We start from the raw sequence: 24,245 nt of genomic DNA, 5'->3' as shown, positions 1-24,245 counted from the left end.
GTTTTTCCTATATGTTAACAAAAACAATAAAGGAAGTAAATAAAAAAGGATATAAAGCTTTGTTAAACTCAAAAACGGTTCAGAGAGGAGAGAGCTGGAGATGGGATGGTGCTGGGAAGATTCAGCCTCGCCGTGCTGCTGCTCACAGACTGCCCTCTTTGAAGCAGACATGAAAGGAGACATTGCAACACGACTCTTGCAAACTCAGTGGCTCTGGTGATTTTCCCAGCCCCGTCTCTCGGTGTCTTTGAACCCGCAGAGCAAACAGGTGTGACTCCAGTGGCTCCACGGGCTCCAGGAGGAGCTGGGGGCAGCAGGAAAAGTCCCCACCACCACCCTGGAGGGCAGCACGAGGCAGTCAGAGCACTTGGGCTGAAAAAGGGGGGAAAGAGAGAGAGAGAGGAACAAAAATCAAGAAAACCTTCCACAGAGGAAGATCTCCTCCTGGATGAAAGGGTCCCCAGGGCTCGTAAGTAAACACACAAGTAATGGCTTTTCTGAGGATGGGTGCAGGAGGATGTGAACAAGAATGTGGCAGAGTTGTGTCAGCTTTCTACCACCCCAGCAAAGCTGCTGGAGGCACAAGAGGTTTAACTGGAGCACCTGGAGCTTGGCAGGACATAAGGGACATGCTGACCAGGGCCTCAGAGGGTGTTGATTTGATTTTATTCAAATCCAGCTGACCAGAAGATTTCTCTTCTCTTCATTCACTCTGTCTCAGCAGAAACATTTATTATGCTAAGTGAAATGTTTAACCACTGGCACTGTTGGCTGCAACAGCTCATCATAAGCAGCTTTGGCATTTGCTGGGATCAGCACCCTGGGGCTGGAGATGGTGCTCTCCTCTGCCCAGTTACTCTTCCTGGCTCCTCTTGCCTCCAGCTCTGTCCCCTGCCCGTTTTTCAAGTTGCAAGGCGTTAAAATAAAAGTATTAACAGCGCTTATCTGATGCATGGGAGATTGTGAAAGCAAGCTGGCAAGCAGCCAGGAGCTAATAGCAGCATAAAGCAATTTGCTGAAAAAATAAAAAAGAATTAACATGCTAATTGTCAGGCTGGAGAGGGTGCTGGGGATCACAGAGAAGTAAAAAGAAGAAAAAAAAAAAAAAGAAAAAAAGAAAAGATATTGATTGCTCTAGATTTAAACAATAAAGGACTGAGGAAGAAAGAAAGGTTTTGAGGCAATTTTCTTCTTTTTTGTCCCATTCTCTGCTACCCTCCCCCAGCTCAAAACCTCCAGCCGGAGCCTCAGGCACTCACGGGAATTTCTCCGAAGATCTCTCCCTGTTTTTCCTCTTTGGCGCGGTGTCAGTGCCAGGCGGGCGGCGGGGCTGTGGCAGCTCCGCGCAGCTCTGCCCTTCCCGCGGGGCCACAGAGCCCGCACAGCCCCGGCCCGGCTCAGCCCAGCGCAGGAGGAGGCTCCCAAAAACTGCCCCGAGCCCCTTCCAGGGAAGCTTTTTTGGTGTTTCTTTCTCGAACAAAGGGACATTGCTCTTTTTTAATTTTTTTTTTTTTAATTTATTTTTCTCAGACCGATGAAAGGAGTGCCAGGAAATCTCAAGCAGAAAGCTCAGCGTTTTAACACCGGCTCCAGAGAGCGCCGGTAAGTGGGATTAAAAAAGTCAACTAATGCTTCCCCGGGATTTCAGCAGCGCGGAGCCTCCCGAGGCAGAGAGCCGCGACGGCAAACCCGGCACGATCTCCAGGCAGCGCCTGCCTCTCCACGCGGATGCCTTTAACCCCGGCTTTGTGCGCATCCCACTTCTGAAAGCCAGCTGGAAACCCACGGTGCCCCTCCTTGACGGACACTGAGCGCTGCCAGCCCGAGCCGCGGCCGCTCCCTGCCCGGGGCCAGCGCTGGAGGAGCTTTTCCTCAGCCCGTGCAGGTGGAGCGGTGGCACGGGGCTACCGGCACATCCCCGGGGCTCCCGGCACTTCTCGGGGCTCCCGGAGCATCCCGAGAGCTCCCGGCGCATCCCCAGAGCTCCCGGCACATCCCCAGAGCTCCCGGCACATCCCGGAGCTCCCGGCACATCCCCAGAGCTCCCGGCACATCCCCGGAGCTCCCGGCACATCCCGGAGCTCCCGGCACATCCCCGGAGCTCCCGGCACATCCCCGGAGCTCCCGGCACATCCCAGAGCTCCCGGCACATCCCCGGAGCTCCCGGCGCATCCCCGGAGCTCCCGGCACATCCCCGGAGCTCCCGGCGCATCCCCAGAGCTCCCGGCACATCCCCGGAGCTCCCGGCACATCCCCGGAGCTCCCGGCACATCCCAGAGCTCCCGGCACATCCCCGGAGCTCCCGGCACATCCCCGGAGCTCCCGGCGCATCCCCGGAGCTCCCGGCGCATCCCGGCCGAGCAGCAGATGAGCCAGCGCATCTCCCCCAGCGAGGCGTGCTGGGGTAACAAGGGCCAGGACACGAGGTACCTGTATCACTTTTGACTAATATTTGTGGATAAATGCTGTAAATATGAGCCAAGAAGATTTAAAAGAAAGTCATTGAGCCATGCGAGTGAATTAATTTGTTTTAGACAACATGCGGCCGGGTTGCAGCCTTTTACAAGCAGGAACGTTATTTCTTTCCTATGCCAAAGACTGACTGCATTTGCCCTCCTGTTTTTACTTCTGCTGTGGGGGAAATTTAAGCAAGAACATGTATAGTGAATTGCTCAATTCAACCAGTGCCACTGAAGCTCACCTAATGATTCAGACCAACACGCCCTACCTGAGCAGCACCCCGAGACCCGTGAGCTCCTCCGCTCTCTACATGTCGACAGCCAGGGTGTTAAAAGAAGGGGAAATAAATAAGCCAGACCTGGTGACTTACATCATTCTGTTTTTCTTTCTGTTCTTGACTGTGACATTCATTGTGTTCTTCATAAACTGCCAGCTGAAAAACTCTTTTTTTGCTACTCTTCCTTACGACAGATCGCTCAGGGAGGCGAGGAACCCGTGGAGGACACAAGCTGTCTGACACTTCTCATTCCAGCAGGAGCAGGCACCACAAACCCCGTGCAATAAGGAGTTAGTGCCATGTGCCAGTGCATGGATGTGACCCCCTTTAGAGTCATGGGCAGGAGGAGATTGCTGAAAATTATGCTGTATGCCAACTTGAGTAGCTGTAAATAAAAAGCTCTGTTCTGAACTGAAGAGAATGCTTTAGCACATTTATACAGTTTCTGCAAAAAATTGCCCCATGATTCCAGATTAAGCTCTGTGTGTATGCAAATGTCATCATCCACTCATTGAGTGTCCAGGATAATTGTATTAACAACAATCTCTGATTCAGGCATCTGGTGGAGCTTGTTCCCCCATGCTTATAAAACCAAGCATCAAATGTAAAAAAACCCAGTGTATTTACCTAGCAGCTCCACACTGAGATGAGTTTACTTTCCAGACCTGTTCCTCCCAACTGCTGCGGGAACTGCATGGTGATGCCGTGGGAGGCCTGCCAGGCAGGAGGAGAAAATGAAAAATGTTTATTTAGGCTTTTGATTGTCATTCTCTTAAGGGTGTTTTTGATGTTTGAATGCGTCATCGATCAAGTCTTAAGTTACTACTTATGTGAAACACTTATTACCTACTGAATTTATTTTCAACTTTCATAGCTGCAAAGGAAATTATTTGCCACAGCATGAAACCAAAATAATCAGGATGGGGAGAAGTGGGGAAAGGAAATGAATATATTTAATATTATGCAAACTAGTGAAAAGGGTGAGCAGAGTGCTCCAAGTTTGCCACACAAAGTGGGTAAGTTCTGAAAGCCATAAAAAACAGCTTTATAGGAGCAGTTTCTTTACTGTACAGTATCCCCACTCTCTGCTCTTCATCTAAACCTAGCCCAATTAGAAGCATGAATTATCAATATGGCAACAGCTTGATTCAACACTGGTCACTGGTAACCCCCATCATTTCAAATTACTGACTATCTGATTTTGTTCTAAAATTAAAACAAAAAACCCTTCTGCTTAACACTGGTAGCTGACAAGCTATTTTGTAGATGCTGATTTCTTGTAAATTTGCAGTTACAGCACAATGCCAGATCAAGCTGCATGAAAGAGTGTCCATAATTCCCACAAAAAGTGGGCAAAAGGCTTTCTTTCTTTCTTTCTTTCTTAATCAACTAGCTCAACATACAGGAGAATTGCAGCTATCCAGAAACACAGTCCTAAATCCTATTTTTGCTGCAGTTTTGGGTATTGGATCATCTGAAATGGGGTTCAAAGTGGTGTCAGATGCTGCTCCTAACCTTGTTCTTGACCTGCAGAGTACACCAGAGCAGCTGTGTGTATATATGTGTACATAACTTATTCCATCCAAATGAGGAGATTTTACAATGCCATTACACACGCAGGCTTGCACTCGAGAACACAGACAAAATGTGTATATATGGAAGTCTGTTTGCAAGCTTTTTCTTTTTTTTACCCAAAAATTGCACAGTTCATAACACTTCCATGTCATTGTCTTTGTTACCATGTTTTATTTTGCTCAAATAAGCTGAACTACTACATAACAGATTTCAATATTTTATTCCTTGATATGTGGCCAATATTTCCTCTGAACCAAATTTAACTGGTGTAATTTCAAGTAGTTACTCTAATGCAGAAAGCAACAATAAATGCAAGTGTACTTCTCTCAGCCCTTTTTGAATAAATCAAGTTTTATCAAACCAGGCATCTTATTTATTTTTAAGTAATGACAGCTTGTTTTCAGCTACCAGCCATGAGTTTGGTCTAGAATTTCTGCTGGCAAAAGCCTCGGAACCTGACAGAGCACACGTTGTAGCTTTGCTCTCTTTATTTAAACACTTGAGCATAGCTCCAGAATAATCTTTTTCCTCCACAGCCTGGATGGAGTAATACTAGAGAAGAACCTGTCATGCTGAGAGTGTTAACTGATTTTCTGGGAATGCTTTTATCCATGCCCTCTGTTGCCCTCATCAATATCCGAGATTTCTATTGCAGAAGAAAGTTCTATTAGTGATATTCAGAATTGTAGAATCCCTGGACAGTTGGGGTTGGAAAGGACCTTAAAGATCATCCAGTACCAACACCCCTGCCATGGGCAGGGTCCTTTTCCAATGCCAGGCGCTCCAAGCCCCTTCCAATCTGGCTTTGAGCACTTTCAAAGGTGAGGCACCACCACAATTTTAGCTGAAGTACAAAACCTATGTGTAGAAAACATTGTTTCACCAGGCTCAGAATTCAAGCTGACCAAAAAATCCACTTCCCAACCACAAGCACACCAGGGAGGGATTGACAGGCATTGCTTCACTTGCTGGAACTGTTTTATTAAATGTATGACGTGTGTGGGGTCCCACCTGGATTCTCCAACCCTTTCCCTCACCCTCTGCCAGTCACAATCCTGCCCCTGACACAAACACCATTCCCTGCACCTTTAACCAAATCCCACTTTCTCAAAGTGCCTTTTAAAAGCCTCTGAACACAGCCCTGCAGCAGCCTCCCCCTCCTGATGGCTTTCCCTCCAGGCAGCCTGGAAGTCAATGCACTGCAGCACGAAGGATGAGTGGAACACCAGGAATCCGGGGCACGAGGCTGTGAGGAGCACAGTGATCCTCATTCAGAGAAATTCTTAATTATTGGCTTTGCTTTCTAAAGATGAGCAGCTCCTGTAACACTTCGAGGAGCATCTGTACTCTTCACATCCATGGCTAAGGGCTCTGCTGAATCAGGAGCAGCGAACTGTTGAAGAAGGTTCTAACTCTCCCCCTGGGTCAGAGCAACTTTTCACTTCCACCTGAAAGCAGTGAGATGCTCTGAAGCCAATGTCACCCTTTCAATGGATTATTATCATTGTGACATTTCATTCTGTTGGCTTCACCCTCTTAGTTGTGGATGGTTCTGAATGCAGCTGTGCCCATGCGGAGTTCGCAGGGAGAAGCCACCAGCTCCATCCTCCTCTGAGAGCATCCCACAACTGGGAGCTTGCCCATCCCGTTGCTCTGCCTGAACACTGCGTTTGTTGACATTTTGGGGACCCATCTTTCTTCTCACATTTCCTGAAATAATGAAATAATTTAAGTCTCTGCTTCTGAGAGCACAGCAGCTTTTACGTCACCAAAAAGCTACAGAAAAGTACTTAAAAAATGATAGGATCACCTTTGTGTGAGGAGGAATACGGACATGGAGAGACATCAGAAGCAAGTTACACGTGATAAATTAACCCTTGCAAACAAATACTCGAGACAGAGTTACAGATAAAGGAAATCAGAAGAATCTGTGGGGTTTTTGTTTTGTTTATTGAAATATGAGCAGCAGTATGCAAAAAATATCTTTAAAAACATAACATAGCAAAACCTAGTAATCTTAAAATTAACAAAATAAAAAGATGTTTAGAGTTAAATGAAAAAAACCTCATTGCTAGAACTGTGTTTCCTACAATGTAAACAAAAGCATAAAGGTTATGCTTGCAACAAACACAGAAGCAGGTTTATGGAGCAGCACAAGAAAGCAACATTATGTTGTAATCTGATGGTTTGGTCTATTGATTTGAATTCAGAATGGGAAACCCTCCTCAACAGAAACTTCACAACTACAGAAGAAACTTAGTGAGGTGTTTGTGATTTGAAGCAAAACATTTAGAAAATGGTTTGGTTTCATTTTTGGTTTTTGTTTGTTTGCTTGCTTTTCCAGAAACCATCACCAGCAACACTTGGAGTAAGAAAAACAATATCCTGAAAAAGTTATTATTTCAGACTAGTGAGGAAGCCTGACACATTTTAATGTCCTCTACAGTTATACTGCAAGAATCCAAGTCAATCTTACACCCAAGAATCAACTTTCACACTGTAACACTGTGGGGGAAAAAAAATCATAATTTCATGCAAAACTAAAAGAATTCCAACATTTTAAACAATTCCATCCTGAATGGTAACACCTGGGCTGTTTCATCACTCTTTAGCCTGCTGGGCTGTTCTGTCAGGTTTGTCTTTCACCAGTCAGTTGTGCTAGGTGGTTTTATTTTGGTCCTGTAGATTCTATAAGCGAGTGTCAGCCCTTTATGGACAACTACTTCATGCCTAATGCATTTATTGAGTGTGATACAAGGCACTGCCTGACTGCCAGCAAGGCCCAGGTGTCCAAGGAGCAGCAGCCAAGCTGCTGTGTGACCCCAGGGACTGTAAAAGCACTCCCAGGAAAGCCCAGGTCTGCTCCAGCTCTCTGCTGGTAGTGCCAAAGCTGCCAGTCAGGGCTGGGGTTGGTGCAAAGCAGAAAGAGGAAAACACACTACAAAAACCAAATCAGTTTTTACTGAGGAGTAACATTCAGTCTAAGCTGGGCTACACTGGAAAGGCTCCATCTGCCACTACCACACCACTGGCTGAGCCAATTTCCCCGTCCCTCTATCTAGACCAAGGCGTGATTTCTGCACAATGTGCTGTACCAGGAGCAGCACTCCCTGCTCTTGCTACACTTTGCACATCCTTGGCACCAAGCAACTTTCCATCCAATCCATTCACCCATATCTGAGTTTTGTATCAGCAGCAAAGACGAACAAAACAGGATTAGCAACACCATGAACCAGTAGCTCACAAAATCTGCTAACCAGAAAGCTTCTAAAAAGCCCTACTAGGAAGCAACAGAGAAGTAGAATGCAGACAAATCTGACGGGGTTTGCTCCTGCAAGCCTGCCCTGCCAAAACCAGCAGACACAAGGATATCCCAGCACTGCAGCTATTACAGTTCCAGAATATGTACACAAGCAGAAAAATGCCAGAACACTTCAGTACTTAATGACAGCATCAGAAGTGGGTTAACTGGGTATTATTGCAGAAATTATGGTTCAGTGCATGGGTAGCCAATGTAACCACAATACCAGCACTAAGCACCAGCTCTGGCTCACAACACCCACTGCAGCACCCGTCCTTGAGTCATCCAGATGGCCACATATAAGCATACAAGTGAACAGAGATGAAGCCAGGTGCAAAACATTTTGGATAAAGAAAAAATCTTGTACCTACAACTGCAATCTTTCCTTAATTCAATGTGCCATGTTCTTTATTACATAAGCTAGTCAAGAAATATAATATTCTGTAGTGTCAAATATACATATTCAGCAGCTTGACAAATGTCAGGCCTCAAGAAGAAAATAGAAGCTGGATCCTGTGGCCAACTGACTTGGCATCTTATTCAATCAAAAGAACTGTCTGTGGGTTGCAGCTCCAAGGAATGAAAGGGAAGAAACCAAAGCTAAGTGGTAAATGATGTTACTCCCCTTCTCCTGAAGATGCACTCATCTGTTTTCAAACATACTTGAGAAACTGTTTAAAAAAGCAAAACAAAACACAAAAAACTAAAACAGCAATACAGAAATTCCTGTACAAGAGAACATTAGGGTTCTGCAGAAGTGTTACAGTTTATTCCTTTAAGGCAATTTATAAAAAACATTTTAATGACACGTAAACAATTTTAATCCTTTAAGATCATTTGTTACTTAGGTACCATATGATGCATCATTTCCATATTTGAGGAGAAACTGTCATTCAACAGAAGACACAAGAACTTGTTTAAAAAATCATTTTCTCAGGATTGCAGTAATTAACCGCAACACATCTTTTAATACATATTTGCATATTAGTTTTCAGCCTCTCCCTCAAACACTGAACCCTTTTCTGATAAGGTGTTCAGGAAAGAGAAAAAAGCAAGGTGAGGTTAAAAAATACAATAGGGTCTTTCTGCATGCAAAATTTTGTATATAGTTCACTTCTAAATCTCTTAACATGTTTCTTTCCATTTCTTTTTTATGATATAAAGGAGGGAAATATGCATATGTTATGTAACTGATTTTAGTGTTTAGTATAGTGTTTAAATTCTCTAGCCAAGTTTGCCAAATGCAAACATCATGAAGCTCAACAGAGCCACGTCCTACACCTGGGTCCCAGCAATCCCAGGCACACCTACAGGCTGGGCAGAGAAGTGCCTGAGAGCAGCCCTGCAGAGAAAGACCTGGGGGGGACCAGCTCACCTGAGCTGGTGAAAAGCTCCCCATGAACTGGCACTGAGCACTCACAGCCCAGAAAGCCAACAGAGTCCTGGGCTGCATCCCCAGAACGGGGGCAGCAGGGCCAGGGAGGAATTGCCCCCTCTGCTCTGCTCTTGTTTGACCCCAGTGCTGAGCACAGCTCGGGGCTCTGCAGTGTCAGAAGGACATGGAACTTCAGGAGCAAGCCCAGAGGTTACAGTGCTGTAAGAGGACTGGAGCACATCCCCTGCAAAGAGAGGCTGAAAAGTTGGGGCTGTTCAGCCTGGAGAAGGAAGATTAAGTGGAGACCTCATGGGAACTTTCCAGTATCTGAAGGGGCTACAGGGAAGCTGGAGGACGACTCTTTGTCTGGAACTGTAGTGATAGGACAAGGAGTAACAGGTCCAAATTGAAGGAAGCCAAATTCAGCTTAGACACACAGAGGAAATTCCTTACCGTGAGGCTGGTAAAGCACTGGCACAGGTTGCCCAGAGAGGCTGTGGATGCCCCAACCCTGGCAGTGCTCAAAGCCAGGTTGGAGAAGGCCTGGAGCAACCTGGTCTGGTGGGAGGTGTCCCTGCCCATAGAAGGGGGGGATTGGGACTGGGAGATCTTTAAGGTCCCTTCCAACCCTTAACGTTCTGTGATTCTTTAGATGTGAGAGAGAAATTCCATCATCATATTAACACAGTCCTTCAATCCCATAAAGATGCCAACCACAGTTACAAGTCTTCTGATTGAACCCCTGCCATCAGGGACAGGATCAAGAGCACTGTTTCATGCAGGCTGCGAAGAAGTGATTACTTTTGGTCATTACCAACAGGTTTGAATTAAATTACATGATCTGGAAGTAAAAGCTTCTGCATTCACTTACTCATTTGCTAAGCCACTCACAGTCCTCAAAGAGACTCAAACTCATACTTGAAAGTGAATTAAATACAGTGTAATCACTAATACTGCATGATGTCTATTGCGAGACTAAAAAGGCCTAACACAGATCAATTCCAGACAGGTAAAATAAACAGCTAGAACACCAAAAAGAAAACAAAACACTTATTCCTTCCAAAAAGTAGTAAGCATTGCCATTTACAAATAGTAGTGTTTATGTTAAAATAGAGAAAGGTACCTAAAAAGAAATAGCCTTGGCAACCAAATCCAAACGGCATGAGTGTAAATCAAAGCAAAACAAGAATCACTACTCCAGAAACGTGTAGGATGTTTACCTTGGATCAATTACTATTTTAAATGGTGGTTAAAAGAGATATTACAAAACCAAAGTGGGAAAAGGCTAAGAACTGCTATTCTGCATTAATATACAATGTGTTTATGACAGCATTTTCCAATAGAAAATACAAGTGTTTTTACAGCACTCCAATATTTGTAAAAAGTATATTTCCTGTGTACACTTAAAAAAAAAATCACATTGTTCAATCTGAGGCAAATTAGCCATAATAAAGTCTAATTTTGCTTATGACAGATGTCAACCTTAAGATATTAAAACACTGTGCTAAAAATATAGCTTGCAAGCTGGAGCTGCACATGTTCAAACAGTTTCATAAACATTAAAAAATCCCAAATTATGGTATGTATTTATTTTCTGAAGTCAGTCTTCATTAATCCTTGTCCCTACAGGACAAAAAGGTTTTCCAGTTAAGACATTTGTCTGTTTAAGTTTTAAGGGGAAGAAGGGGAAAAGTGTTCTGAATTTTTCAATAGACTATTTTTTCCCTTAGGGCTCAACTGTCACTTAAGCATCAAAAGAACAATTTGAAATGTAAAACTGATTAGCTATACACAATGGAATTGGTCACAAAGGGATCTAAAAAAAAAAAAAAGTTAAATCATAAGATCCATTCTCCATACAGCTCACAGTATCCACTGGAAGTTTCTCTAGAGTTAGAGTAAGTTCTCTAAAAATAAGGCTGAAGATGGGATTTCAGCACTATGAAACAGATGAGATGGGATTAAGAGGAGAACCCATTTGTGTAAGTACTTTATCCAGCCACTGGAGGGGTCCATGAAGATGAATTTCTATCCAGCACGGGGTGCTCGTGACATCCTGCCGGTGATACTCAGCTCCCCAGCCCTAGAAAATGAACAAAGTGGTGCTGATCAATTTGAGGACATGCTTGTCTTTTAAAAGAACTACTAACAAGAGCAGGAAATCATTATCTCAAGATATGTATCTGAAGGTAATTCAGTCTAGTAACACTGATGTAAAGGAACAAACCCAAGGCTGGGAAGGAGCAGGAGGGAAGCTGCACCTGGAAGCTTGAATCAAGTCATGCGTGTACAGGCTGCTGTGGAGCCCCTGCTGACCTGAGGAGGATTGCTGGTCACGGCCACATCTCTCTGCTCTTTGAACCTCCTGCTCCCCTCTCCTCCACACTCTCAAACTGAGCAATATTTGTCATAACTGACACAACTAATGAGACATCTTTTGGACAAGATGCAAACAAAATGCCTGGAAAGCCCAAGTTTGGGCTCCACACTAAACCTGAGAAAGACAATATCCTGGTTAAACAACGCTCACAAAACACTCCTGGGAGAATAACAGCACAGCTTGACTTCAGAAACTCAAATCATGTCTTTTTTCCATCACCAGGGACTGTTTTAAACTAATAACCAGTTTGAAGAAGCTGAAAATTTTCTTCAATAATTATGCTCCTTTCTCTACTCACATTCTTTTAGTGGACTTGTTATTCACTTTACTCCTTCAAATTCAGAGCATGAACTTAAATCTCCTTTAACAAAATTACTGCAAACATAATGAATAAATTCCTGTCCTGAATACTGAAGTAACTGAATACACAGCCAACATTCAATACAGCAATCTGTGCTTTTCCTTCCTTGCACTGATTTCCTTCTCCCTAATTAATCACTTTAAATATACTTATCATTGAAAGGAACCACATCAGGCCAGAAAAGCTTTGCTACAGTGCTAATGGAATTACTACTAAATACCCAAACCCACAATGAACTTAAACAGCCTCAGGATAACTCACCTTTACAAAACTCATGCGAATGGTGCACATTTTGGTGAGCTCATATACTGCTTCAAATCCATGGTTGACAGACTGAGCTAAAAGCTGAGCAAACTCCTGATTGTTAAAAATTTTCAGACTGCATCCACTGGGAATCTTGCAAACAGTTGTTGGATGAAAGCCATGGTGGTAGTTGCAGTTCCTGCTCTGTACAAAGATGCTGCTATCGCTTAAACACTCAGCATAGACTTCTCCACCAACATAGTAGAGATGAACTCCTTAAAAACAAAGATAAGAACATTTCAAATTACTTTGTTGTCTCCGATTTCGGTAGTTATCGTAAATTCTACTTTAGTGGGAAAAAAAGTAAATTTCTGCCTGAGGAGGTTTTCAGAAAAGCTTTTGCTTGCACTATAATGCACTGTCTCATTTCAGCACAGCAGGCTCATGATACATCAGCCACTAGATGTCCTTCTCCAATCAATTACAGAAGAGAATGAGAAAATTACTGCCACATTTCAACTGCTATTTCAAGCTATTTTTCTAGAGAATTTATGTGGATTTTAAAACTCCAGTTTTGTACACCTGGCAACTTCTGCCTATGCCAAGTAGAATAGAAATAGGTGTGTCCTGGGAGAAGGGTTGGTGATGGACATGAATGACAAGGTATATCCACAGTCTGCTCTGATTTTCAGTACATTTTATCAAGCTAAGGACAGGTAAGTCCAACTAGTTGCTCCACTTAATTACCATCAGGCTTTACAAACCTTAACATCAACAAAGCCCTTGGATTTATCACAACTGTCTGCGTTCAGCTGTGCATGTTTTGAAGTCTATACAACATTATTACTGACTAAAAATTAATATACAAAAGCTGCCCATCCCTTCAGCACCCAAACTCAGGTGCTCACTGCTGCTTCACTGAGACACCTGCACCCCTTTCCCTATCCCAGTTTATACATGGTTGGGATATAGCTCTGTTTAAGTCTTCCCTGCAATACCCTGGGAATCCACTATGGACTGTCCTGTGGTGAGCCACAGGAGGCTGCAGCAAGTCAGCAGATGCAAGTTAATCTTTCAGACAGCAGCAACTGCTGTGAACATTGCTAGACCCACTTGGGACTAAGGTAGGATGGAGGTTACAGAGGAACTGTTGGCTTCAACAACTACAAGCAGCTGTCAGAGAATCTGGGGTGGGCAAGAAGGCATTTTCACAACACAACTCTGTTTATTTAAAAAGACAGTGACCACCACTTGCTAGCTACAGTAAAAAACCTTAGCATGTAGGATTGGGTCATTCTAAGGAGGCAAAACCTCAAAACCTTTCAAGCAAAAGGCATAAATAAACAGTATTTTATCCCTAAACAACCTTAATTGTAGGCAGAACAGTTACCATAAAGCAAAGTGTAAGTTCAATAATTACAATTAGAGATGCAGACTTTTAAAGCTCATTACTATTCTACAGCATGATGATGGGTTCTGATTGCACTTCTGACCTTAGGCAGATGCACAAGATTTCTCTGCCAATACCATCAAAAGGGGTGAGCCAAAACAAAAGAGCCTGACAAACCACCCACGCTCCACAAATCACTTGTTCCCCTTGGTAATATTACTTAGAAATTTTTTTGGACACCTGCATTGCAGAGCCAAGTTTCCAACAGATACATATAAAACCTCTGGTCAGCAAATTATCTGTAAAATTTTGTCATATTTATAGTAGTTTCTCATTGAAAGAATGTTATGGGACAGGGTGAATTTTCATCAATCAAAACTCAAGATCAACTTTACCAAATGCTCTTAGGTGGAAAAAAAGCTTCAAACATGTGCAAGAGAAACCGGGTTCTCTTCTCAGGACTGAGTTAATCACAAAAAAAAAATTCCAAAAAAGTGTTCTACAATTTAAGATAATCCAGGCACATTCCATCAAAGATGAAAACTGTGCATCTCTATGTACTATCAGCCAAAACAGCACAGGAAAACTAGAAGATCTTGCAAAACCTGCTGTCTCCAGGAATCCCTCCCACACACATCCACGCCCCATGGATTCACTCAGACAAATAAGCCCTTGCAGTTTTGCATTAGCACTTCAAAGTCCTGCTGCCAACTCACCGAGATATTTGAACGTACTGTAGACAGCAGGTAATACCTTACAACAACAAAACAAAACAAAAAAATCCCTGACATACTGTAAAGGTATATGGAGAATTTGATTTAAGAAGTAGATATAATGTAGAATGGCATATCCTGTAATGTTTCTTGCTGCTGAAACACAGACCACTACACATCATTTACCCTAACAAGCAAGCCCCAATGGCAATCTAGTTTGGTAAGGAAGGGGTAATATTTAGTCTTTTTAATTAGTGACAAAGAAAAATGCATGCAATTCCTGACTAATTAGAATCCAACCATGCCTAACTTAAGTTGTTTTCTGGTACTGCAGAGATAGATAATGTATCACATCTCAGATTACCTCCAGCATTCTCATCTGAGAAAAACCACCCCTGCAGTATAAAGAAGCTGAAATAAAACCAGGGACTTGGTTTCTTATTCATGAGTAAGACAACTCAGTTTTACCTTTGCCAATGTGCCGCCGAGTGTTCTCGATCGTTGAGTTGCGATTAACGTTGGAGAGCAAACCTAAGCAGAACCTGTTCTTGTTATTGGAGGGATCTGTAAACCCATCTACTAAGACACTTGTGGAAGATGCATGGAAAGCCTCCCCAACACGGTTATTTAACTCATAATACACAATGGAACACCAGTGTTTGGGCTCCTCATAGGCAACGGGCTGAACATCTGAAAAGCAAATGGAAGTCACAGTTTACGTAAGCTACAACTGTCAAGCAGACCTTCCAAAACACCAACAGCTACGTAAAATCTTAATGAACAATTATGATGGGCAAGAAGTGTCCTGATTATAATCTCATTGTTTTTGACCTTCATGCATTTTAGCTGGCCTGTTGATTTTAAGATTATTTTCCAATTTTAAGCTCGATATTGAACAAAAACAACCTTACACACACACACACACACACACAAGACTATGTGATAGCAGGTAAAACATAACTCTTCTGCCCACTTCTAAAAAATCTGTTATAACTAGGGACTCAATTTTCAGAGCCTTTGTGCAAATGTTATTCCAGCAACAGACAATGGTAGCAGAAAAGAAATGAAAGGAGTTCAACTCACTGTAAGCCACATTATGCACCTGAGGCTTTAAAAGGAAAAGATGAAAATAAAAATAAGCAAGGCAAGTTTTATGCTCTATTATGTCTCTTTCAGCCCCAGTTTGCCTAGGAGGACTGTTCCTACCTACCAGCAAGATTTACTGGTCCATTTGAAGTTATTCATTCAGTTTGGTCATGAGTTCCAAGAAGCCAAACTATGTAATTTTACACCAGACTATACAACTTACCTCTGGTAGATATATTTGGCATGATTTGAGGGATCATTGTATTGCTTGTGTCCATGGACTGTGAATTATCCTGCCCCATTTGCTCATCAGGGGGCATATATGCAGGAGGTGGAGTATCAGCTACAAACATGAAAAAAATAAGAATAAACTTCAACAATTTAGAGTATTTATACATTCTACAGCTGTAAACACACCAAAATATTCCTGAACAAGATGTTAAAAAATCTGGCCTCATTTTCAAAGAAATCTGAACACAGCCAGCTGTCCTTACAGTAAACTCCTTCAATAGCTGAAATTTTATCTATGGGACCAATAACAAGATTGGAAATTTGAAAACATTAAGAGATGCACTTTTTTCTTTCTGCATTTTTTTTTCTTTATTACCTGCACTCCTGCATTTGGGCAAGATGACTGCTTCTCCCTTTTTGTGAAACAAACATGAGCTTTCTTGCCTACCCTCCTCTCAGTGTTCAAAAATAAAGCACTATGTTATACTATTTGCTTAGTATAACAAAGGCCTAGAACAGTTTGGGGTTTTTTGGTGTTCCTGCAGGCTGAGTTCATTACAAAAGTGTGGATCTGTTTTCTTCCATCAGCACAGCACTGAGTGTGGAAACACCCACTATGGCCCACAGATGATCCCAGTACTCGGCCAACACAGACACCCCTGACTGGGACACTTCTGGGGACTGAGCAATCAGACAGAACAAAGATTAGGCCACTGAGCTAGCGGAAAAATAAACTCTTTACTCCATTAAATTCCTGGTTTTACAAACCACACCAATAATCAGACAGAATCACTAATACTTGACTTTCCTTTGTCCCTATCAATTGTTTCTTCTGTATTTCCCAATTCAGTTAAACAGAAACAGTTTAATTCAATCTGTTCCCCCCAAAAAATGTTACTTTTGTCCAGTTAAACACCATATTTTAAGTGTTTTTATTCAGTGAAAGACATCAGTAAACTTCCTGTTCAGCATCCTGCATTTGCTTTCTTTTCATTGCTAAATATTCTTCTAAAGTATAGATTAGTTATTCTATAGTGAAGCTGTGCAAAATAGCTTACCAATATTACATCCATGACAAAAAACAGTTGGAAAAATACAACTGTAACAATTAATCCTGACCAGTGACAAAACTAGGAAGAAAATCCCACAAATGCAAAAGAAAAAGCCATTTATGGCAAATATCAGGAATTCCTGAGGTCACAGTCCCAAGAAGGTGTGACATTTCAATGATTTTTGTTAGCCTGCCACTCAGGCTGTACTCACCCGGCAGCTGGAAGGGGCTGGAGGGCCCGGAGCTGGCTGGGGAGCTCGGGTAAGTGCTGCTGGCTGGAGAAGGGGGGTAGGGGCTGTTGGGTGAGATGGAGAAGGGAGTGCTGTTGGGCTGCTGGAAGGAGTCCGGGAAGGTGGCGTTGTGAGGCATGTGGGGCTCGTTGTGGCTCAGGTTCCTGAACTGAACCAGCAGACTGTGCTGCGGGTTGAATTCGCTATGTCTAGGCACTAACACTGGAGGTAGAACTGCAAGAAACAAACAAAACCCAGAGATGTTTAGATTAAAACCTGAGATGTAAGAGATACAAATAATGTGTTGTTCTGCTCATCGTGGTAATTTCAACTCGAGCTGGGGTGGAAAGAGGAGCAGGGGATGAATCTGGCATGACTTTACCCCATCCTCTTTCCTTTATTTTTTTACATCATGCTTGATGGAAGATTCAAACTTTACTCTTGCAAGAAAACACACATATTTCACACAACTCAAAGATAAATTTTTCTTTAAAAAAATAATAAACCAAACTAAGATTCACATCTGCATACATTAGCAAATCAGAGAAAATGGAAATACAGTCTCTGTTGCTACAGTCATACTATATAGTTACATATTGTCCTTTCCACTGAGGAGAAACAAAATCTGTACTGCCAGACATTTTAACTTCAGGACTGGTGGACTCTGGAATTCCAGTGCTGCAGCAGTGCACTTGACCACTACAGTCAAGTAGAGTTACAACCACTTTGGGGAGCAAGGGAAGCAACTTCTCACCACACTGTCCAGAGCAACATTCTTCATCTCTCCCACAGCAATCCCAATCCTCCTCACCTTTCCCACGGCAGCTCCTTACCTGACACACATCTGACACATACCTTCCTACATGATCACATTTCTTGGTTCTATTCATCTCTGCTGTCTCCTAACATGTGGGGAATTCCAAGTCATGTGGGGAACTCTACCACCCTAGAATTCTATTAATTTTATTTTTCCTCTCCTCAGTTCATGTCACACATCGGTTAAACAGCGAGCCTCTGAAAGGCAGCCACCAACTTCCTTGCAAGGACTGAGATTTTGAAACAAGTTTCTCAAAGAAACTGAACCTGAAAAAACACATCACTGCTTTCTATTTTACAACAAAGGAGAACTTTGCTACTAGCTTCAAGGGCAGCAGGCTTAAGAGGTCTGTGGGAAAACTGTCATTTATCCCAAAGAAAACAGCTAGGACAAAATGGACCACAAACCTCCCTAAAGCCCCACCAGTAACGTAAACTTTGAACATTCCTCTCCCAAACTGCCCCTTTTAATTTGCTGCACAGTACCAGAGGAGGAGGAAGATGGAGTGAATAATTAAATGGTTATTAAAGATTCCGTTCAGCTTTTACCTGGGCTCTCCACCCTCTTGTAGTGGTATGGATTGATGCAGACTTCCTTTTGTTTGGATCCAAAAGGAAATTCACAAATATCCAATGGCTTCAGCTCATGGTGGCTCTGCAGATCCGGCCAGCGCCACACACGACAGTAAATCACGTGGGGAAGGCCTTTCCTGTGAGAGACCTGCAGCCGTCCATCCAAGGAGCGGGGGATAGTAACGCACTTGCTGGGCTGCCCTGGACTGCTCAAGGCTTTCTCCAGCTCTTCCATAGCACCCTTTTTCTTTTTCAGCTTTTTTACCAAAGCATCAACAGCTTTTTCTGCCCATTTTTCCTCTTCATCTCCTTGTTTCCAGCCCAACAGACGCTTTACAGCTGGGCTAGTAAAGGAGAACAAACTGGCCATTGACGTCATTTGACACAAGTCTTCAAAAAGTTTGTTGGGTTTTGTCTGTTGGGGTTTTTTTTGTTTATTTAGTTGTTTTTTTCCAAATAAATGTCAGTGGATACCCAAAGCAGTTCTTGCAACTGATGAGCTGTATTATTTCCTGGAGGATGACAAATGAACATAGAGATGTCAGTGATGAAGTCTTCACACCAAAAACGATGACCGATTCCTCCAATTTAGTACTAGTAAAAAGATAATTTAACAAGGAATTAGTAAACAAGTAAGGGTTGCAGTAAAACAGAAAGGCAGATATAAAAAGAATTCCTGTTTCAACCCTAGCATTAACACCTGATTTTGTTTCAAAACAGAATCCCAGAAGTCCTATGATCACACTTCAAAAAAGTCATCTGTCCCCAAAGCTTGCACTACTGATTAGTGGGACAAGGGACCATCAAGGGATGACAGGGACAGCACAGTTTCTGTCAATATTCCTTAAATTGATTACTTTTTCTCAGCAGATAGGCTTGAGGGATATGGTTTAAAACTAACAATATAACCCTGTTACAGTGCTGCATTAGAAGACTAAAGTTGCTATGAAGAAAGAGGCAGGGTGGAAGCACCAGTCCCAAGGCCAATACTGCACGGAAATAACTCAACTTCTCAAATGGATCTTTATTTCCAAAAACAGAAAAAATCCTAAAGCATCTGCTTTTTCTTGAGCTCTAATTAGTTAACCCATGTTTCTGACAGCATTAAAAGAAATTAGGAAGAAACTGTAGACGAAAAAAGCAAAGCACAGTTAAAAGGAAAACCCAGTAAAAAACACAAATCAAACCTTCTCCAGCTACCCAGAGAGGTGGTCAACCTTTTTTTAGCTGTAGCTAATTTTATGCTGCACTTCCTTATATCTTTTAAGAAGAGTATTTGAAGAGCTGGATATTTTTAGCCTTGGCAATAAAAAATTGTTTTCTTCTCCCCAGAAAAAAGAAGGGGAGAAAAGACATGGAGGAGTAAGCACTAGAAATGTGACCTTTACTACAAAGTGCCTCCAAAGGAGAGAAGCAGAACAACTGGCTCATGAATGGTGTTTTACCACTCACCAGCCCTAATGCAAATCCTCCCCCCAGCAATTTAGGGAGTACCGATGACAAGAGGAAATGATGTGCTGTGGCAACGAACTGATAAGAACTTGTAAAATCCCTTGTGAATACTAAATAAGCAAGTATAGACAATGAGCAGCTGGCAAAAAGCAAGAGCAGAGCTAAGAGAAAGGATGTCAATAACAAAAGATGCTTCCTCTCCTGCTACAGAGACTGCCAAACAACATTGTCTCTCCACTTTTGATAAACCACGGTGAATTAGAACACCTACCTAGCCCGAAACCAAATCTGCACATAAGAGAAAAGGGGGGGAGCAAAATGTTAAATATCTCTGTGCTGGTTCTTTTAGATTGAAACCTTTAATCAAGAAGATCTTCTTTTCCTCCCATCTTTGATAAACTATGTCATCTGATAAGGCTTTTTAAGTGTCTGGGCACATTTACAGGCTCACTCAGGCACTTGGATAGATCCTTTCATAGAGCAGAACCCTGCACTAAGAACCATCAGCCAAAGCTACAGCAAACATCCCCAGGCAAGGCATTTATGTCCTGCGTGAAACCATCCTGTATTTTTGTTATGGACTTAGAGGGTGAGGAAAGCAGGGAACAAACCCAAGGACACTTGGTGTTCCTTTACTGGAAAAACTCCATTTATTTCATGCAGTAGCTTAATCCCATTGGTACTTCTTTGATTATTCACCTTTGTTTCAGTAATATGGCAAAAAAAATTGGGAAAGCAAAACAAACTGAAAAGCTGTTTGAAGGTCTTTCTTCCTAGAGCTCTCTTAAAAAAACAAAATGGAAAAAAGAAATTAAGAGAAGTCTCCCACTGCTTCAGTAACTTCCTAGAAGACGGTATTGAGAAAAAAAATAAAGGAAAAAACTTTATTTACCTATCACCTGTTTTGTTCAGAAATATCACCATGTCTGCACTTTCAGAGTAATTTAGTTCCCCCAGACTGTTACACATCAGAACCTTTGCACCCTTCAAAGTAACAGGAAATATATAAAGGGAGATGAACTTGGCCAGGAACTCAGACTGATTTTTTTCTTTTACTGAGGATAAAAGTTTACTGTTTGAAAAAGTAAAAGCTGTTTATAGTTGCAACTAACTTACTTTCAAGCCTTGCATACATTCAATAGCTGCAAGATGAGCAACTGCTCACACCCCTAGAAAAGGAAATGAACCCACCTAGAATCTCAGACCAGAAGACAATTAAAATGTTCTATTTTTGCTTTCAGCTATGCTTTCAAAGAACCTTAAGCATCATCAAGGCAGAAGATACACTAGAAATTCCTCTAGTTAAGTTGAGCTCAAAGGAGATCTTAACAAACATCCCCTGATCTATTCCATTACAGGATAATGGGAAAAAACATCTAGGATTCTATGCCATGACCACATAAAAATTTATTTTGTTTTTTAGTATTTTGAATATAATACATCAACTAGGAAAGACATTTTATTGGTTTTATATAATTTCAACATCACTTATCCACAAGTATGCTCATGGAATAAACAAGCTCACTAAAAGGAAAGGAAGTTGGAACAGTTCTCCTAAGATGATATTTTGCAGTAACTAGTATTTGTAGGGCAAGTGTCAAGGGAATTATGATAAATGACTGTCCTACAAACTATCATTTTAGAAACAATCTGCTTGCAGTAAGTAACACAATTAACTCTAAAAACTTCACATTTGTCTGAGGGCCCATCAACAAAAGCAAAGCCTGGTAAAACAAGCACTTCAGAAGCATCAGAACAGATTTTATCAAAACTGCTTCAACTTATTCAAAAAAAGTTTCCACATACATCTTTGTAAATCTGAAAAATGAGACTGCTGAAGTTTAAAACCTTAATACCATTCACTGTAACTCCATTCTGGCCACTTATGAGGCCTTCAAGACTTCAGCAGAAGTGTATTTGAACCTGTTCAAGAAAACCAAGGGAAAGAAAGAAAATGCAACAAAATACTAATAGGCTTTGAGAAGTACAAAATGACACCGAATTTATCCCATTGCACACCTTCCAAAAGTTCATTCTGGAAGGCAAAACACTGAAGGTTTACAGCTTTTGCCTTTTCTTAAGAAAACAAGGCAGAATTAAAAAGCTTCATGAATCATGAGCTGCTTCATGAGCTATTTAAGGCCACAAAGCAGCAGGTTCAGGTATTTATGTAGAAACCAAACATTTCCATGTAGAAACTGCAATTCATGTAGGGTTTTTAGATTTCTGAATGTGTGGCATAAACCACATTTAGAACATTTACTTCCATTTGCTGTAATTTCAGCATCTAATTTGTGAAAGGTTTTTAAGCAATTCTGACATCTGCCAGGAACAGCTTCTCCAGATCATCTGTACTTACAATCAATTTCTTCTGAGGCTTAAAAGCACAAGTTATGAGCTGCGATTGCAGTACCACAGAGCATCACTGAGCTCTGAATACAGAAACAAATGCTTTAAAGAGTCACATTTTCATTCAGTGGTGCACAAATTACTCGTATTGCTGCACCTCTAGACACAGCTGGCAACAACTTTCATGGGGAGAAAAGCTTACTTAAATTTCTTTAAGCAGCAGAAGGTCTATTATGCATTACCTTCTTTTATTAAATAACTTTTCAGCTGAGCTACGAGAGAACATCAACTGAAAACCACACTATTAAAAAAAACCCAGTTACAAACACTCTTTAAGGAGTGAGTGTAATGAATTACATGGAGTAGCATGAGGGGGCTTTTAAAGGGCAAGTATAAAAGGAAGTAATTGCTGTATCAAAATTAGACTTTGGGGCATGCATTATTTATACTTTTAAAGTTCTTGTTAATGACTACAGCAAATGGAAGAAAACTAGTTAGGTGAACAGGTCCATTGTTTGAACCCCCTCCTTAATACTTCAGCCAGCCAGCCAGATATAAACAAAGTTGGCCAACAGAACTTATATTTCATTTATGCAGATGGGAGAACACCACCTTCCATCTGCCATCAACATATACTGAGCAACTTGACTTCCTTTTAGCAGTTCTTGTGAAATTTTCTTAGCTTACTACATTGGCAAGTTCAGCAGGCTCATTTGATGCCATACCAAGGAATCTCTTTCTGGCTAAAAGGACCAGAGCAAGAGTCACTGCAGAACAGAAATCTAACATTACATATGGTGTACCTATTTTCATTAGATGCATTTTGTATGTAATGTGTTCTCTCACTGATTCCAAACTATTTCCCACCTGCAAAATCTAGGTTTGAAGTACCATTAACCAAGCAAACCATCATCCCAAGCAGCAGGGCAATGAATGATGCTTTCACAAGCACAAGAATAAAATGGGTAAAATCATTTGAAAATGGGTAAAACCAACAGCCTTCATCCCTTCCTACTGCCAGTACTAAGCCTGTGTTCAAATGTACAAGGACTATTCTCTTCCCACTAATTTACTTGTTTGCAAATTCAGGGAGCCTCCTGTAGCATCATACCCCATCTGAAACAAGGAACTTCACTGCTGATGATTAGAAGCTGTTTTGAGACTCCACTCCATACAATAAACAAAGCACCACTTATAACCAGCAGCACAACTGGGAGTTCATTAGAGCTGCTGCAGCTCTGCAGTTAAAGCTGTTCTGCAGTCAGCTCTTGTGCTTAACTTTATTGCCTTTCAAACTCAGAAATGCTCAGGTATTTTGACTCCATATACACATTAACATACATATTCACACAGAAAGCTCAGAAACTCTACTGCAGTATATTACAGTGTGCTATGCTATATATATAGATCAATACTTTCTTTAAAACTACAACCTCACACATCAATTTCACCAGGTTTTATTAAAATCCTTCTTTCCTTATAAATTTCCTGAAGGAACTGTGCAGGATTGTGCTTGGGTTTTATTATCATTTTCCCAAGTCTACAGCTTACATTGCAGCCCTGCACACAGTCCCATGCAATGGCACATATTAAAGCTTTTTCTTGAGAACAATCACAGGGGAAATGTTTCATAACTCCACAGTTTCTCCATACACATCAAGTATAGAACAAATCCTTGATCACTGTGGTTAAAAAAACTGTTCAATACACTTGAAGGGCCTGCATCCTTCAAACCACTGCCACAGCCTCTCCACCAAAGATTTTTCTTCAATTACCCTATGCAAAATCTCAGCCACAATGAATACCACCAATGAAAATGACTTCTTTTCCTCCTTCTCCTCTCAAATTTAAGTAAAAGATGAAGGAGATGTTATAAATTATATCAAAAAGGAACTCATGGTATTTTCATCAGAACTGGGCTTGCAGTACAAATGTAAATCCAGCTGACCAAAACATATGGTAAGTGCTTTTACCCTAGCACTGGATTTCTTGCTTCAAACATGCCTTGTAAGGCAATATAATCTAACTGATAATATATGTAAACAAGAACAGAAAAGAACTGTCTGGTGTCTTCAAAACTTTTACTAAGCACGACTGCCCTCCAAACAGAAAAATCTACTGACAATTGCTGACAGGGCTTTCTCACAGAATACTTTTGCTTTTAATTTCCACATCTGTACACCATCTAACAGCTTAAAAAACACTGAAGCATTTAGCTCTGTCAGCTGAGTATTTAACCAGCACTCTCTTACAGGAACCCTAACAAACTCTGAGGCCAAGCACAAGCAGCAAGTAATATCATGTACATGGGAGATATACCTCAGATAGCAAAGTGATGCTCTGCTTCTTTCTAAAGTTTTCTCAAAAACTACTGTCAAAAAT

At 41.7% G+C, this 24,245-nt stretch overlaps 2 protein-coding genes across 5 annotated transcripts in view; one reads left to right on the top strand and one right to left on the bottom strand.

Moving 5' to 3' along the window:
* The first annotated feature begins 2,487 nt into the window (after positions 1-2,487).
* SMIM32 (small integral membrane protein 32) lies at positions 2,488-3,349 on the top strand. The gene has a single exon (XM_063413215.1). It carries the CDS (start codon positions 2,657-2,659, stop codon positions 2,975-2,977), a length of 321 nt encoding a protein of 106 aa, XP_063269285.1. The 5' UTR covers positions 2,488-2,656; the 3' UTR covers positions 2,978-3,349.
* A 2,894-nt stretch (positions 3,350-6,243) lies between these two features.
* Positions 6,244-24,245, bottom strand: part of SMAD5 (SMAD family member 5) — a 30,623-nt gene continuing 12,621 nt past the window's right edge. For 2 of the 4 annotated variants that reach the window (XM_063413192.1, XM_063413190.1), the window contains exons 2-7: positions 18,039-18,574; positions 16,656-16,907; positions 15,385-15,504; positions 14,544-14,765; positions 11,991-12,247; positions 6,244-11,071 (exon numbers count right to left, since the gene is read on the bottom strand). In XM_063413192.1, coding sequence (XP_063269262.1) covers positions 10,928-11,071; positions 11,991-12,247; positions 14,544-14,765; positions 15,385-15,504; positions 16,656-16,907; positions 18,039-18,441 — 1,398 coding nt within the window. In that variant the 5' untranslated portion in view covers positions 18,442-18,574 and the 3' untranslated portion in view covers positions 6,244-10,927. Of the gene's footprint in view, positions 11,072-11,990; positions 12,248-14,543; positions 14,766-15,384; positions 15,505-16,655; positions 16,908-18,038; positions 18,657-24,245 lie in introns of all 4 variants that reach the window. The other 2 variants (XM_063413191.1, XM_063413189.1) reach the window with 1 other exon arrangement.

This window comes from Prinia subflava, chromosome 16 (genome assembly GCF_021018805.1).
Source record: "Prinia subflava isolate CZ2003 ecotype Zambia chromosome 16, Cam_Psub_1.2, whole genome shotgun sequence".
NCBI lineage: Eukaryota > Metazoa > Chordata > Aves > Passeriformes > Cisticolidae > Prinia > Prinia subflava.
This window is presented reverse-complemented; position numbering and strand designations above follow the sequence as displayed.

What these genes read in the sequence shown, in the direction of transcription:
- SMIM32 (XM_063413215.1), top strand. Translation starts at nt 2,657, where the DNA reads ATGTATAGTGAATTGCTCAATTCAACCAGTGCCACTGAAGCTCACCTA.